This window comes from Brachyhypopomus gauderio, chromosome 10 (genome assembly GCF_052324685.1).
Source record: "Brachyhypopomus gauderio isolate BG-103 chromosome 10, BGAUD_0.2, whole genome shotgun sequence".
Taxonomy (NCBI): domain Eukaryota; kingdom Metazoa; phylum Chordata; class Actinopteri; order Gymnotiformes; family Hypopomidae; genus Brachyhypopomus; species Brachyhypopomus gauderio.
The window spans coordinates 8,007,703-8,025,519 of NC_135220.1; the positions used below are offsets into that span (position 1 = coordinate 8,007,703).

At 41.4% G+C, this 17,817-nt stretch overlaps 2 protein-coding genes across 4 annotated transcripts; one reads left to right on the forward strand and one right to left on the reverse strand.

Moving 5' to 3' along the window:
* Nucleotides 1-270: 270 nt before the first annotated feature.
* ndufa8 (NADH:ubiquinone oxidoreductase subunit A8) lies at nt 271-6,619 on the reverse strand. The gene is made up of 4 exons (XM_077019156.1): nt 6,449-6,619; nt 5,801-5,964; nt 777-942; nt 271-574 (listed from the first exon to the last, which is right to left on the reverse strand). Exons 1-4 carry the CDS (start codon nt 6,497-6,499, stop codon nt 434-436), a joined length of 522 nt encoding a protein of 173 aa, XP_076875271.1. The 5' UTR covers nt 6,500-6,619; the 3' UTR covers nt 271-433.
* A 41-nt stretch (nt 6,620-6,660) lies between these two features.
* On the forward strand, nt 6,661-17,626 carry morn5 (MORN repeat containing 5). Of its 3 annotated transcripts, none has more exons than XM_077019158.1 (5): nt 6,661-6,942; nt 7,169-7,316; nt 10,439-10,550; nt 10,779-10,910; nt 17,242-17,626. In XM_077019158.1, the coding sequence occupies exons 1-5, from the start codon at nt 6,896-6,898 to the stop codon at nt 17,277-17,279; spliced, it is 477 nt and encodes a 158-aa protein (XP_076875273.1). In that variant the 5' UTR covers nt 6,661-6,895; the 3' UTR covers nt 17,280-17,626. The 3 variants fall into 3 exon arrangements, with proteins under 3 accessions (XP_076875273.1, XP_076875272.1, XP_076875274.1); XM_077019157.1 differs by lacking the exon at nt 17,242-17,626 and adding an exon at nt 16,589-16,818 and having other exon boundaries at nt 6,662-6,908; XM_077019159.1 differs by lacking the exon at nt 17,242-17,626 and adding an exon at nt 16,589-16,913 and having other exon boundaries at nt 6,865-6,942.
* Nucleotides 17,627-17,817: the final 191 nt, after the last annotated feature.

The window sequence follows — 17,817 nt, forward strand, 5'->3', positions numbered from 1 at the left end:
TGGAAAATCCCTGTAAAAGATGAGCAGTTTGCATGTTAACACAGCAAACTCTGAAATACTATTTCAAATAATTAAAAGCTTTTTTGGGATATAGTTATCAATCAGCACCCCATATATTTATATTTAACAACATTCACCAATAAGAATTCAATAAATGAACATACAAGCCTTATCAATTAATTGGTTCCCTACAAATTAATCTCCTGCAATACTTATAACAGGTGCTGGAAAGATCAGAGGATGAAAAGACAGAACAAAAATCAAGGCAGATTAAGTTAAATCCATTTAATTAACACATCAGTAAGCTTTGTTGTTGTAAGCCACACTGTGGCTGGTGAACTGTGTACAACTGTGCACTGAGATCTGGAAATGTCTGAGGGGGAGGAAGTGGCTGGTGTAGAGGGCGTTGAAGGGAACACCGAGGAATCCCTCTTCACCAGTTCCAGAAAAACAAGCGGCTTCCATGTTTGGAGGGCTCCAGTGGAGCATCAGTAGTGACGGGGTTGGGTGGTGGCTTGGGTCTGGCGTGGTAGGGGTTCTCCGGCAAGGACCGAGAGGTAGTAACCTTGGTCACCTAAGAGAGAAGACACTGAAGGTCTGAAGAAAGCCGACTAAATTACAGCAACTGATGTGGTTTTCTGCTTACAACATGGACCCCAGGAAAACTCTAATCAGGATGTGGCCAACCCTTCAGCAATAAGATATGAACACACTTCACCCACTATGCCAGGAGCATGAGCAGAGGGTGCCGTGGTCACATTAGAGTGGCGTCTCACCTTGGACAGGTCCCCCAGTTGGGGTCTCTCCCAGCCAAGTTTCTCCAGCACACAGTCATCAAACACCTTCTGCTGCGGACGGCAGCGCCGAAGCTCAATCAGGTTGGAGTAGTCCAGACACGTCCAGTACTCGGTGAAGGCCTCAGCACAGTTCGCCTTAATCTGCCTGCAGAAGAACTGTTGGTAAAAGCACTATCTGCTGGCAACATGTGGATGTGTGAGGAAATGTTAAATAAGTACTAATAATTGAGATTATTTGAATAAATGATCATTATTTCCAACTGTTTTATCATTAACGGCCGTGGCTATCATGGGTTCCAATAATGCCCATCATGGACATCATAGGAGATGCAGAATTCATAGTCAATCACTACAGAATAGTAAAATTTAAATAAAGGTTGTTTTTTTTTTCTCTCCAATGCAACAAGTATAACTTGCTAATATTAATTATGGAACTAAGCAGTAACTAGCAATTCCCTTCTGGTTCCGGTATTGATATGCATCTTTTGAATTGTTTTCATAAGGCTGATTCTTTAGCGTCTTGAAGGCCCTCTGCCCTGTACGCCAGTTCTCCAGCTCCCTGCTCCTTCCATGTTTACGCAGCAGACAAAATAGTTTATTCCACCATCCTAGGCAAGCGGTTAAGAGATTTGTGGACGTCCAGCAAAAGCTGTTTTCTGTTTTAATGACAGACCCCAGTCACAGCACAGAGGCGTCACCGTGTTATTAGAGCCAAATGCCCGTCATTACCCAGACTGAAACGAAGCAGACCACTTCCTACACAGACTCAGCCAGGGGGCAGATCTCCATGGTCAACTCAGGATGTATGCAGAGCAACCAGACACTGAAGGGTCAACACATAATTACGGGATTTAGTCATGCATCATGATAATGTCACACTGGCAACTGGGCTATATGGAAATATGGGCTATCTAGGCACATTTTATCTTCAGAAATTTTGTTTAATCATTAACTTTGATGGGGAGTGTAAATGATTACATTTATTATAGCATCGCTGTTTGACCTGTAATTCATTAATACAGCGATCAGCATTAAAGCACCAGCTCAGTACTGTGCATATTCCCTTTGAGCCAGCAGAACAGCTCTGACTCATCGTGGAATAGACTCCCCAAGACCTCTAACAGTGTCTTGGTATATGCATCAACAAGACATCAGCAGCTGTTAACTTTTAAGTCATGCAAGGTGGACTTCATTTCCAAGCACATCTCACAAATGCTCAATCAGACTGACTTCTGGGAAATTTGGAGGCAAAGTCAACACCTTGAACTCCATCATTTTCCTCAGACCGTTCCTGAACAGTTTTTGAAGGGGTGCATTAGCCTGCTAAAAGAGACAACTGCCATTAGGTAATGCATTTGACCCAAATACATGTACTTGGTGTGCAGCATCGTGTATGAAGGTGGTACATGCCCACATGCCAGAGCGTCATGCTGGCATGCCATCCTATCATAGTTCATCCTGGTTAGGGTGTGTAGTGTATTCTGGTTAGGGTTAGTGTGTAGTGCTCCATGGTCCATTTCCGATGCAGGTGCCATTTGAACAAGGTAATGAACGTTATTCACTTCACCTGTCAGTAGTGGGTTTAATGTTGTGGCTGCTAATTGCACGAACGAACGCTCACGCGCGCACACACACACACACACACACACACACACACACACACACACACACACACACACACACACACACAATGTTAAAGAAAAGGAACCTGCATTCCTTGGATCCTTGTGTCTGACATTTGTGCATTCTGATTCAGCAGTCCTGGCATGCACTCACGTTCAGCGGGTGCATTATTTAAACCTATTCTATACATGCATGCCATATCTTAATTACAGAATGTGTAATTATATAAAAAACAATGTGTCACAGCTGACATGCAATATGCACTTTGCCACAAGCTCAACTCTTCAGACCCATTTACCACTGCTCAGTCTCTGACACAAGGCCCTCACTGACCGTTCTAGCTGGTCAGGAACCAGCAGTGCTGGTGTTGCCTATATCACTACTGAGCTGAGTGTGGCTCACCAAACAAGAATCTGTCCAGCTGGGGCTACAGTTAGAGATCTTCTGTCAAGCACAGTTTGTGTCAGCCGTTCTATTGTTCTGTTGGCTGGATGGAAGGAGGTCAACAAACTGACCACGGCAATCAATTACAGTTGTGTACCTGGGCACTGGTACATAACACTCCAATGACAGGAAAACTACAGCCACTTTATTAGGTACACCTTGCTAGTACCGGGTTGGACCCCTTTTGCCTTCAGAACTGCCTTAATCCTTTGTGACATAGTTTCAACAAGGTACTGTAAACATTCCTCAGAGAGTCTGGTCCATATTGACATGGTAGCATCACGCAGTTGCTGCAGATTTGTCAGCTGCACATTCATGATGCGAATCTCCCGTTCCACCACATCCCAAAGGTGCTCTATTGGACTGAGATCTGGTGACTGTGGAGGCCATTAGAGTACAGTGAACTCATTGTTGTGTTAAAGAAACCAGTCTGAGATCATTCGCACTTTATGACATGGCATGTTATCCTGCTGGAAGTAGCCATCAGAAGATGGGTACAATGTGGTCATGTTTGTAAACCCTAGAGATGGTTCTGTGTGAAAATCCCAGTAGATTAGCAGTTTCTGAAATACTCAGACCTGGAACCAACAACCAAAGTCACTAAAATCACCTTTCTTCCCCATTCTGATGCTCGGTTTGAACTGCAGCAGATTGTCTTGGCCATGTACATTCCTTAATGCATTGAGTTGCTGCCATGTGATGGGCTGATTTGACATTTACGTTAATGAACAGATGGACAGGCATACCTAATAAAGTGGTCAGTGAGTGTATATACTTATTTATTATATAAATTAGACACTGGCTGTTGTACTCATGACCTCTCCAACTGTAGCAGAGTGCCAAGGTGCCTGAGACTGAGGGGTGGTGGGTCAGCACATTGAACCTGGCAATGCAGGTATTCCCCAAAGTGCTCCACTGGATTGAAATTGGACGAGTTTGCTGGCAAGGGAAGGACACCAAAGTCACTGTAATGCTTGAGTGGTTTCAGGAGCACCACCCTTGCACGATGAGGTAGAGTGTTATCCTGTTAGTACCATTACCATCAGGTCCACTGTGGCATATCGAATGCTCTGTACCATTTGCCAGAGTCATCGTTACCCTCTGCTGTCAATAGCCCAAGAGGAACCACTGTTATGCCGTTGGGAGGCACTCGATATGTGAGAAATCCATAATTGGTACACTTTACATTTATTTTTATTCACTCCTGCAGAACATCTCCTAAAGACAGCAGCTTCCACGCTTCACCTGGTACCCTATTATCATGTCTTTTGGACAGCAGTCAAATCACATCTGGTACCCTATTATCATGTCTTTTGTCCAGAACAATTGTTCTGATCTGCTACATTTGACTAGTGCACTTATTTAGTGCAACTTGTTTATATATGTAGCAAAACTTGCCATGTAGCAAAAAATCTAATGATTTTTTAAAAATAATTTATTTGTGTGTTACTGCTGCAAATAAGTATTTGAACACCTGCCAATCAGCAACCAATCAGCAAAAGTTCTGGCCCTCAAAGACCTGTTAGTCCTCCTCTAAAAAGTCCACCTCCACTCCACTTATTATTCTAAATTAAAAGCACCTATCTGAGGTCATTAGCTGCATAAAGACACCTGTCCACCTCACACAATCAGCAAGACCCCATCTACTAACATGGCAAAGACCAAAGAGCTGTCCAAAGACACAAGCTAAACATGACTGTCAATCTCCCTCGGACTGGGGCTCCATGCAAGATCTCACCTTGTGGAGTACCAATGATCCTATGAAAGGTGAGGAATCAGCCCAGAACTACACGGGAGGAGCTGGTCAATGACCTGAAGAGAGCTGGCACCACTGTTTCCAAGGATACTGTGGGTAATACACTAAGATGTCATAATTTAAAGTCATGCATGGCCCGGAAGGTTCCCCTGCTTAAATCAGCACACGTTCAGGCCCGTCTTAAGTTTGTTCATGACCATTTGGATGATCCAGAGAGGTCATGGGAGAAATTTTTGTGATCAGATGAGACCTAAATAGAACTTCTTGGTCTTAATTCCACTCGCCGTGTTTGATGGCCAAAAAATGATGAGTTCCATCCCAAAAGCACCATCCCTAGTGTGAAACATGGGGGTGGAAGCATCAAGCTTTGGGGGTGTTTTTTCTGCACATGGGACAGGACAACTGCATTGTATTAAGGAGAGGATGACCGGGGTCATGTATTGCGAGATATTGGGGAACAACCTCTTTCCCTGCTGTAGTGTGTGCAAACCTGGTGAAAAACTACAAGAAACGTTTGACCTCTGTAATTGCAAACAAAGGCTATTGTTCCAAATATTAACATATTTGCAGCTATAACACACAAATTATTAAAATTGTGATTTCTGGATTTTGTAATAAATATTATGTACATTTATTACTGCACATAGCCACACCAGATGAAAAGGCTGCACAGAGAAAGGAGGGGTGCTCCCTTACTGAGGGAGTAAGGCGCCGTCACCTAAATCAGCCGTGTCTGACAAAGTTCATGTTTTCCTTCTTTGTAAATTGACCAATGGGATGACCCATGTGTCAAAAGGGGGATATATACAGATATGTATTTATGTACGTGTGTGTGTTTATTATACACTTTTTTCTAAAATTACTGAAGTAAATGTATTTTCTATTTATTCTACCTTGAAAGTTGGTCTTATTCTGCCATTAATAAACTATGTGCATAAATGCACAGGACAAGATACACAAGATCACTATTCACTACACAGCAGTCTAATGTATGCACACAGCAAATATTCCCAAAAACTTATTTTAACCGTAAAACTTAAAATTCCCTAGTGACCTACTTACAATTTAAAATGTAAAATTAAAATAGCTTGCCCTCATACATTTGTACTTATGAAAGGCACTTTAACAGAGACAAACAGCTTTAGAGTGTACGCTTAAGTGTCACATGAAGAGTGAGTACCTGAAGAAGTTAATTGCACATTCATTGACTTTCTTCCCTTCGTCCAGACACTTCCTAGGGTCCTTTTCTTCCCATCTGCACAGCATGAACTCCTTGTTGGGCTTGTCACACTGTGAGCCATAATGGTGCGCAGCTGCCTTGAGTACAGCCGATGATACACTTACCTGTTCAAGAGGACACAGTGACAGGTAAACCTACGCATACAGCAGTAATCTACGAATTGCTGTCTACTTCAAACGTTAATGTGGCGTTTGTGAAATAGCACATAAAGGTTCACTAAGAAAAAAAGCAGAAGAAAACTCAGATTTTACACTAGATGTTTACAATAACGCGCTAACAAGTTAAAGAACGACTACAGACCCAGTTTCAGTTTTCAGTGAGTCTTGGCTAGATGGTACCCTAGCCAGCATACATGCCAACAATATCTGGGACAAGACTACATTTACTCGCGGTATATAGACGGACCACATGTTAAAAGACGTAATCAGTTTAGTAAAAGTAGATAATTCGAAAAAAAATTGCATGAACGCAAATTTGTAAAAGCTAGACAGTAGTTTCCTAAATCACTAGCTAGATGAACTAGCTAGCTAACTAACCAACAATGCCCCGTAACAAGTTAGTTGTGTAACTGTTTGTTACTAGACATACCTCCTCGACATTCAATTCAGCCAATGTCGGAATATTAAGATCGCCGGGCATCGTATGACTGGCAACAACAGAAATACAGAAAGAAACAACCTCTCAGAGCCGCACTATGAAAGGCTTCGGTGTCCCCGTCACAGCAGGACGAGGCCGCTGAAGAAGGTCAGTCCACTGCGCATGCGCAGCTCGTTTCGGACGCTTGTATATGACGCAGTATGTGGCGCTGTCAAATTCTGGCGACATTTTTAGGCGCTAGAAAAACTAACGTTCTTGAGACTTATTCAGTGTTGATATTTTACCCCCATTAACCATCAGATGAAATATGGAATCTAGGTAGCTAATTCAGGCATCAATAATTTCAGTAAGATAAATTGTACGGCAGACGCGTTACCGCATAACGCGCTGCCGCTCACGCGTTTCCATGGAAACGGTAACGCGCTGTCGTCAGGCGCGATGGAGTTTACAGGTAGCGGTTATACTGGCACTTACAAAAACGGGAGGTAACGCAAAAAAATTAATTTTCGTATCAATAATTTGTTTATACGCCCTTTGACAAAATATGTGTACTTAAAATATGTAAGCTGCTCCAGTGTTATTAGTTAAAAGTGGCACAAGTATATAATGCCTATGCTATGCAACGCATTGTATCCACTGTTTTGTTGCTGTACAAAAAGCTTTGGTTTCTTCAAGAGGGGTAATTTATTTACGCAATTTTGTTCCTCCTAGGATGGAAGGCAGAGGAGAGTATACGTTTACCACCCAGACCAGATATGAAGGGGAAATGAAGGACGGGATGTTTCATGGAGAAGGAGTGCTATACTTTCCCAATGGAAGCCGATTTGAGGGAACGTGGGAAAACGGAATATCCAAACAGGTAGTTGTGGGCAGAGTTGTATAGTAACGAAGTAGAACTACTTCACTACTGTACTTAAGTACTAAAATGCTGTATCTGTACTTTACTGGAGTATAATTTTTTTCTCCTACTTCCATTTTTTTTCACTACATATTTTCCATCAGTTTAATACTTTTACTCCGATAAATTTTTTACGTGCTGTATAGTTACTCGTTACAATTATAAACATGTTAGCTGGCGCTGTCACCGGGTCAAGCGATCAGGCTGTCTTATGAGAAAACTGCGCATGCTCTGGTCGCGTCTCGTTTACTTTGCTGCTGCCTTCACTGAACACTTGAGCTTCGTAATCTAGGTTCACTTGACACGTCGTGACTGCCGCAAGGGTCCGCGCGGCAAAATGACGCAATCGCGGTGGCTACGCCCATGCGCGTTGGCTACGCGCGCGGTTGCGTGGCGAGGTCGTGCCCCTCTCGATTTTTGTGCGGGCACTTTTAAGGTCAATTTTCAGTATTTTCTAGCACCTTCAGCTTAATTTACATATTTATACAAATACACATATACTCGAAATTATTCCAAATAATTCGCTTTTTATCTCATTAAAAGAGATGGTACCGTGTTTGGTAACAGCAGAAGAGCAGCGTAAGTGCTGCATAATAAGCTTGTTGGTGTTTTAATGTACATATATTGGCACCTTCCACACCTTCACCATCGAGAGATCGTGGCGGTGAGGGTGAGGAAGGAGCAGCCCGGTCGACAGGGGGGGACAACCGGGTCTGTTGTCCCGGGCCCCAGGGCCAGGGGGGCCCATCAAAGAGCCCAGCAATTTATTTTTTATTTAAAGTCTATAATTTTTAAATAATCTTGAAATCTTTCATTAATATAAAATTCTGTACTCAAAATAAACTCAATGGCTAAAATATATATGTTTTTTAACCTATCTGCATATTTTCCATTAAGTGCATACACTCCCGCATCCCACTGGAAAATGGTTTGATCCAGCACCGACCGTAACCGGCTGGTACCCCCACAACAGCGGGAAATACAGTGGTGGATAGTTAAAGTAAATACAGAAATCTGGAGTGCAGAAAAGAAAGGAAAACATTTACCTGACGAATTTTAATGTTGCATTGTGTTCCAGGTTTGAAAAGTGCTGGAATTTAGGCTAAAGTACTTGAAAATGCTTGAAAGTAACTACTTCGTTTCACAACAAATAGCTGTCTGACTGAACAGTTCTCGTGAAGACGTTAAGATTGGGCGTTTTGAAAATAACCATTAAATATTGTGATAAAAAGCGAATTATTTCGAGTATATGTATAAATATTTAACTTAATTAAGTTTAACGTGCTGGAAAATATTGAAATGGACCTTTAAAGTGAAGTACAAGTGCTTTAATTCCACATTATAAAGGTGTATGAACCCTGCAAACATGACTTTGTTCATTGCGCTGAAGCGCGTCGCGCGCGAAGTTACAAAAGTCAAGAGGTGCACGACCTCGCGAATGGACAGCGCGCGAGGCCTTCGCACACGGTCGGTGCCACTGCGATTACGTCATTTTCGCGCGAACCCTCGCGCCGCTCGCGACGCGTCAAGTATATAAACAGTCAGCTGTCAGAAACAGCTTTGATGTGTGGCTATATTATATACTATATGACCTAACAGAAGGATTGTCAAATGACGAAATTCAAATGACGTGCGCCGGGGGGGGGGCACATTAAACTTTCTTGTCCCGGGCCCTAGCAAGACTGTCAACGGGCCTGGGAAGGAGACCACCCTGGCCCTACCTAAAGACAGTGTTTGCGTTTGCTGGATTGAAAGTAAATTCCTATATGATGAAGTGCCATCTCTGCCTCCCTAATGAGGGTGAAATATTGGCCTTCAAAATTCACCTTCGAACTTGAAGAAACATCAATGAAAGTTATAATTATAACGCGCAGAATATATCTTCGCTAACTAACCTAATTATGTTCATGACGTGCTGCAGTATTCACTTAACATTAGCTGGCAGTCATAAAGGCGATGTTGTGTTTTTAGCAACAGTAAGCCGTGTCTCTTTTCATGCTGACTAATCATGTGCCTATTTTTATAGTGTAGTGTTTTTATAGGGTAAGGGCATTTATTGTGGGTAAACGCAGGGCAGTAGGCTCAACCTTAGAATCCGATAGATGGATTTTACGTCCGAAATACACCTCGTTTTCTCAGCTAAATTAAGGCGAACTTGTACTTCTGCATCAAACCTACGACGTAGCGGGACATAGGTTATGTTTTTTGTGTACGAAGTGTCTTTGACATCTTTGATTTGTAAGAGATATATAAAAACAATTGATAATCAAACTTTGACGGCTTTCTTTAATTTGTTACGGGAAGGGTGAGCAACTAAAAAGGAAGCGATCACGCCAAGTCTCAGGGAAAGAGGATGGTTTAATTGAAAGTGCGCAAACCAAAAACCCGTGACATAGTTCCAAATGAAGGAAATAATAACCAGCAGTCAACTGGTACAAAGACAAGACATATATAGACGAACAAACGACCCTCGGGTGAGACGGATCACGGGTCCTGCCCACCTGAGGGACGAACATCACGTGACCAAACCAGGACAGCTGCCGCTGTAAACGGGGGCGACCGGCAGGGCCCCCCCCCGCAACGTGACATAATTCAAAACACAATACTTGTACTTTTTACTTTCAGTACTTGAGTAATACATTTTAGAATAAACTACTTGCAATACTTAAGTACAAAAAATGCTGAATACTTCTGAACACTTCAACTTTACTCAAGTCAATTTTTTGATAGAGTACTTGTACTTTTACTCAAGTATGGGTCTCTAATACTTTATACAACGCTGGTTGTGGGCCCTCTTAGAAAATACTGTGATGGGTTGTGTTTTAAATCAAACGTAACAATATATTCAGCTCACTCATAAACGAGTGTTTTACGTGGAGATTGGGTTTAGTTTCATTGCTTTTTAGGTTTAGGTCATTTTACTTTGAAACATGTAAATACTTCTGAATCAGATATATATTGGTTATCATTTAGTATGAACAATATCAGTGCTGACTTTCCACATGAAACAGTTTAAGAGTTATTGGTAATGGAAGAAAAGTGTCACTGTGTGAAATGGACTAACTTCTGTTCATGACTTCCAGGGCTGCTATACTTTCTCTGATGGGCTGGAGTACCAGGAAACAGACTGGGACTACTGTGATGGTTATGATCGACGCTTTTACACAGAGAGATGCCACAGACTGAGACCTGCAGGTATGGTTCCTATATTACTAAACATGTAATCCAAGAACCAACCTACCTTCCTCCTGAACAGTAAACTATATTGTGATTACATTGTGATATATTACATTATATTATTACATAACATATTGGTAAACCCTTTGATTGATGACAGCGTTTGCTTAAGACAAATGAATTTAATGCAATTTATATATATTTATATATATATTTAATATTGTTGATGGCTCACACATTTACTAGGAGAGTCCCAGCTGACTGATGAGAACCCCCCCCGGGTGATTCCTGATGGTTGCTATGACTGCGGAGACGGCTTCTACGATCCTATTACCAGAGTCATTAGTGACTACGAGGGCAATTTTCTTAGAAATGCTGGTAAGAGAATGAATGTTACAGATGCTCTGACAGATTGTGTGTCTGAATGGTCATGATGCAGTGCATACAACAGGAAATAATTTTTGTTTGTTTCTGGGCTGACATTTTTCATGACATCCGCATACATCTACTGTCACATTTTTTATAATTCATTCATTAAGAATGCATTCATTTTGCTCACATGATGGAATATGTTCTGCTCAGCAGTTCTGCTGAAACATTTCATTTCTGTTCTGGCCACCTGGAAAACATGACAACACAAAGTTTTGAAGTGACATAAATGGGTTAGCTTAAATGCATGTAGAATGAGACATCAGGCAGTGAGGCCTTGTGATTGTGTGATGGCTCGTTGGTGGGTCCCTTCTCTCAGTCAGACATGCTTCTCCACCGCAGTCATTTGAGTCTCCGAAAGGAAAATGTGAAACACATTTTGCTCCTATACAATGCCCAGTGCAGGATCTTTTGATTTGAAGTGAATTCGGTATGTCAGCCTTGTAGATAGGAATTCTGCTTTTTGTGCCAAGATTTTGGATCAGCACAGCACCAGACAATGTCATGGATTAGAAAGGTTTGTGGAATAAATATGATACACTACTGCTGCATTTAATGTGCTTGCATGTGTGTGTGTGTGTGTGTGTGTGTGTGTGTGTGTGTGCGCGCATGTGTGTGTGGAAGCATATTCAAGCAGCATATGCTCCAAATAAATTCATATCTTTTAGGAAATTGCATAGTAAGAATTGCATTAAGTTGGAATTACACTGACAGAATGCATTGGACTTCTCTGCTTTATATAGACTACCTCAATAAAAGAGAATCTTCAATCCTGTTAATCCACTCATGTGTCCTTGTGTGTGAGTGTGTGCACACGTGCAAATGTGTATGTCTGTTTGAATATGTGCGTGTCTGTATGCATCCATTTGTTTGTGTGTTTTGTGTGTGTGTGTGTGTGTGTGTGTGTGTGTTTTGTCAGCTTATGTGGCAGTTCTTATGTTGCAGTTATGTGCATTCTTGCATTTGTGTGTGTATGTCGGTGTATGTGTGTGTGTGTCTGGGTTTTGGTGGGTCTCCCTTTCCATTTGTCACTACTTGGCGGCTGATTGCGTTTTCCTGTGACGTGGGAAGTGTAGTTTGTTAAGAACCAGTCTACATGCAACATGAGACATATTATCATGCTCCTATCATCACAGGCTGACCTAAAGCATTTAGATCTCACATCCACAAAGTTCCCATAACAGAGAGACTCATCTTCTGAGCAGATTCTTGAGGAACATGGATGTGGACCTAGCAACCATGTCTTCATTAGGTTTCGTAGTTCTGTTGTTGATAAATTAGCAGAGAGACACATGGATAACAATGTGAACAATGTGAGTGTCTGATGAGCTGACCCTACTAGAGTGTTACTAGACCCTACAGTTTCTGAGCTGTTCTGATTTAGAAAATGCATTGAACTTTAGCTTCAAATCTACACACAAACCTGATTTCTGTGTATTGTGCTGTCACCCTTTATGTAGATTTGGAAAAATTATTTCATTTCTCCTTACGCAGTGCACATTGTCTGCATTGCTAACTAGTCACTACCATCAGTCTGAAGCAGCTGCAGCAATCAAAATCTTGGTTATTTTTGGATGAGAAGAACGATTAGAAGAGGGAAAAATTTATATTAAGGCCACTATATTAAAAAAAGCTTCCTGCTTACAGCTCAGTTAGTGCTCAGTAACGCAATCACACAGACATTTATGTCCACAAAGAACAGAAACCTTAAATGAAACAAAGTGATAATGACAAATTGTCTAAGACGCAAGTGATAATAGTTTTGGACATTTTTTTTGGTCATTTATTTTATAAATACAATAACCCCCATCCCCCCACCCCCCATACACACAAACGTCTGTAGAGAGGTACGTATGGAGTGTAGACATTTTCTGTCTGACTCACCAATGGCCCTTGCCCCTCACATCATAAGGCACAGTGGAACAAACAATCTGTTATTTTTATCACTCAGAGGTGAAGGGCTATTTGTCAAGATAGGTGTGTAGATGGAATTTATTACCAGTGGCTTCCCTCCAGGATGAGGGAGGCTAGAGTAGAGGCAGAGAATGTGACTCAGTGCTGAAATGCAACCTGACTCCCAATGGGGAAACCTTCCGATAAGGGGAGAAGAAAGAGAGGCACACTCCTTTATAGTTGTGACAGAGGCACAGAGTGAGGATGGCAGGTGGTAGGACATAGTGAGAAGGTCAAATAAACAGGGATGACAAAAGGTAGCCAGCGCAGGGAGCAGCAGCGTGGGCTGGACAGGAAGGTCCGAGGAAATGCCCCGGCTCTGGGCCAGATACTGGAGCGTGAGGGAGGAAGCCCTCAAGAGTCATGCACAGCAGGCCATCCCAGTAGGGTCAGATGTCCGTGAGCTGTCCAGGGAGGGAAAACGTCACAGGTGATTTTTAGACAACGTCCCCTACGCCACAGCACTTACCTGCATGTAAGGCATGGACTCTGGTCACCCTGTGGGACACCTTATTCTGCTATACTGCCAAATTTCTTTGCTTGCATGTCAACACCATAATATTACAAGCATTGCAAATGGTAGTGTTAGCTACTTGCTGTTTTTAACTTCTTTAATTAATTGATCAGCAGTGATTTTAGCTTAATGTCATCTCAGAGACAATGCAGTGTCTCTAAATAAGCAAAACGGCAATTTAACAAATCAAAATGAAGCAAACGTTTTTATGTTTTGAAGCTTTCAAGTGTTTTAATGCATGAACAGTCCATCCACAGCTGAAACACACCCATCTATTGACTCTCCCAAGATTTTTTTCTATCCCTCTGAATTGAGAAGTGTTTTTGTGCATGCCAAAGGGGGCTGCTAGAGAAAAAAATGCTCTGGTTCCATGCTCTGGCTTTGTAATGTCAGGATGACTGTGGCCAAGATCACATCACTACACCCAGTGGGTGTGATAAAGCCAGCCAATGTCTCAGATCTGAGGGGTTAGGAGCTTCACTGAGCTCCATGCATGACAGCAAACTGCACAGAGATGTCTGTCTTCAACATGCTTTCCTGTCAAAACCATGACCAGACCAAACTCGGGTTCACTGTTACACACTGGTCGCCATTCATAAAGCATCATGGAGATCTGACCTCTGATCATTTGTCCAAATGATTGTATTTGGTAGGGTGTAAAAGGGCAAAACCTCATCACAAATTATTACTAATTTTCTCATAAATCTGAAAATATAATTGCATACTCAAAAAAACAATTATTAACTTTATCAAAACTGTCAGAAATTAGCATTAGAAAATGTAACCATTTGCTTGTGTAAAGTTATTGTTAGAATAGTATTTCAGTTCTGTATTTTCTTTGTAGTATTTGTAGTTTGATTTCTGTTTAAAATACTGTTTGGAGCCTGTCTGTTGTTGGCGGTTCAGTTTTTTGGCCAGACAGTTCCTGTACATTTTGTTCCGTTTCCTGTTCCTCTGCAGTGTGTTATTGATCGAAACCCCACAGTGCCATTGATATCATGACCAGCCTTTACTATGGCCCCACCATTCAGGGCAGGTCCCAGTCAAACAGACATCACTGATGCCTCGACCACCAATCTACAGAAGGGATTTCTTGTAAAAAAAAAAAATAGCCCCACGTGAAGATATCACTGGGTTGCGTCCACAGAGTGCTCTCGTCCATAACGTCAAGCCTTCGCGTGCCACAGAGGAAGAAACCAGTGGACATGGCGATCTCAAAATCATTAACACAAGTGTGCTCCTATTTGGAAGGAAACACTTTTCCTTTCAAGTATATTTAGGGATTAAGATAAACACCTCTAACAAGGTGCCATTAGTGGTTCCTCTGGTGGGCTTTGGTGTGGAGACTGATGGTTTATGATGCAACACCAGGAAAGTGGTGGAAAACTGAATCATTCATAGACTCTGATATGCCCTGTAATGCACACTCCTTAAAAGACAGCCTTTGCTTAGACCCATCTTTGAGGTGTCCATCCTGTTTTCATTCTTCAGTTTTTTTTCACTCTTTCATACATGATTACATGTGACGTGATCAGTAGTTGTATTTAGGTATGGTTCTATGTTCCACACACAGCAACAAACCTTGTTTACATTTTTCCATTGTAAGACCATAGTACTTCAAGAAGCCTGTAACCTTTGTCCATATGGGTGTATTAACAAGCTCGAGGGAGAGAGATTTTGGTAAATCCATCATTAAATTATTTTATGAAGCATCACTAAGACATACATGACATACATACTTAATTCAAAGACAGATATATTTGACGTTTTTTAAATAACATTTTTTTCTACTATGCTGTGTTGTTGTAGATAGAAATATTCTCATCTTGTGCTCAAATATGAAGATTCCCCCATTTACTGAACGCGTGTTTTGTCATAATCTAACGCATGTTACAGGCACATTACTTAAGCACGTCCAGAAAACAATATTGATATTCAAACTGTATGCCAGAAAGTGACTATTTTCAGGCCATTTAAGTAGTACTTAAATGCGGCCAATAAAAAAAATCTATTTAAAAAACTGAGCTACTTATGATTGCGCGTGACCCGTAGAGCCACCTGTGCTCGAAAATAGAATTGTATTAGCCTATGAATTTAGCAGATCGGTAAATGGTTTGGAAGCGATCAGTCTCAAGAGGGCAATTTAACACAAATATGAAAATGTGTGAATTTGGTCCCATTACCATAGGCGCTAGCGGAAACTATAATTGCAGATCGACCCTGACCACCAACCATTGGCTGAGACCGCTCGGAGGTATTAATTGGTTTAAAATAGTGATGAAATGTTCCCTTTGAGCATGACCTCCTTGTTATGAACGGGAGGTGGGAACGACAGAATAAGTGACATGCACGTTTGGTTAGCATGCAGCTGTCGCCGAATGGACCGGTCGCACATTGGAAAATTCTCAATTGCCACATGCGGGAGCCAGGTAGAAGTGGCGAGAGGAGAGTGGAGAGGCCGTTTAGGGCCATCGCGTGCAATTACCGACAATCAGAGGAGAGCTTAAGACCTGGTCTCAACAATGGGCCCAGTCCGCCACGTTCACGGGGGTGAGCGCTGAAGTACGTGCAGCTGCGTGCGGCGATTCAGCTCCAGTACAACCTCTACCTCTCGCTCCGTAATTAGCAACTCTTTTGAGTTTTAACAATTTAAAATGCAGTGCATTATCCACTGTTTTTGCTTACAGAAGCGTCTATCTGAGAAAAGGAGCGATTGATTGTTGTATCAAGTAGGTCGTTGAGAACGTATTTTCATAATTATTGTCTTAATCTTTCACGTAAAAAATGTAAATTGCACGAGCTGCATATGAATAATGAGACTGAACTCGCCTTTTGGGGTTTAATTTAAGACCTACCGGCAACCAAAATCCTGTATCCTACTGTATCCTACATGGAGGCTGGACGTTGGCTGAAAGCTACTGGTTTATTGTTTTCATTTTAAACTGCGTGCACTGAAACTAAAATAGTCCCTAAATGCACATCATAGTATTATATGAAGTATGGTGAATCTAATGTTGACAAAATAAAACATATGATAAGTTGCATTATCATTATAGCTATTTTTGTTACGCTGTTGTAAATTACTTAAATACTGGACTGTTTGGCATTTTAAAATCAGCCATTGTAATACGAAGTCACTAACACACACTTGCCTGTTCAGATGACCAAGAACAAGAATGGATAGTATGGACATGTCGGAAGAGCTGGGATGAGTTCGTGGGCCACTCTCCTGGGAACGGTACACCGGACGACCAGTGAGCTTAATAGAGGGCTAAATTATATAATTCGACTGATTTCATTAAACGCTCCATGACGCAAATGTAATAAATGCTTGTCAGAAATAACACCGCAATAAAACGAGCTACCAAAACAAAGGTGTGTATTCGTTCATGTTTCCTCAGTTAAAATGACCTTTGTCTGGTGGATTCGTATTCTAGCTAACTGACAATTGGTTTTGTGCGCGCGTGTCTATATGTCGGCTGTATGCTGCATGCAGTGCTGTATTTTAGGGAAAATCGTTGTTCTAAATGCATGCTACAGTAATAATTTAATAACAAACCAAATTTGAATTCATAATTCTAAAACTAAAAACAATTGCCATGGCTTTTTATTTGTAGACTTGTTCTTGTTTTCTTCAAAAAAGCCAATGGAAACCATTATAATATATAGTATAATATTATCAAATTAGACATACAGTATAAAAACACTGGAATAAGAATATGCAGTACTCTCCATCCAAGTCAAACTCCAAAGGGAGGGGGCGGGAGAAGTGAGTTAGGCAACGGCTGTCTCTTGGTGTGTCTTTTGAAACAGGACCCGGGACAGGGGACCAGGCTTGTGATGCATACTGACAGTGCTTTCCTGTGTGTGATGGTGCTGGAATCAATGAGTGAGTCATTACTACACACACTGACCCGTAAAGGGCCAGCAGCTATGCCGTCAGCCTGTGATTGCTTCCTGCTACACACACACACAAACACACCTAAGAAATATAGTACATAAACATATACTGTCCAACATAAAGTTTTTTTATAAGTACTTCAAATGTACATTCACACATTTAAGTATGGAATAGTAGACTGAATGTTTTTGCTGTTTTAGTCTGTGTCTGAGAGCCTGCAGTAAATCTGGTTTTGTGTATGTAAGAGGTTCAAGAGCACTGGCACTCTCTGACTGTTGATTGTCCATAGTTTTTGTAAAAATACATTCATGTGTGTGTGTATATATATATATATATATATATATATATATATATATATATATATATATAATAAAGTAGCTGCAGTGTACTGTACTAAATTCTAGTGAAGTTCACAGTTGTCAGAGAAACGGGATGTTGCGGACATATTCTTCATCAGTTGTGCAAGCAAATTGCTTCTCTGTTGCATT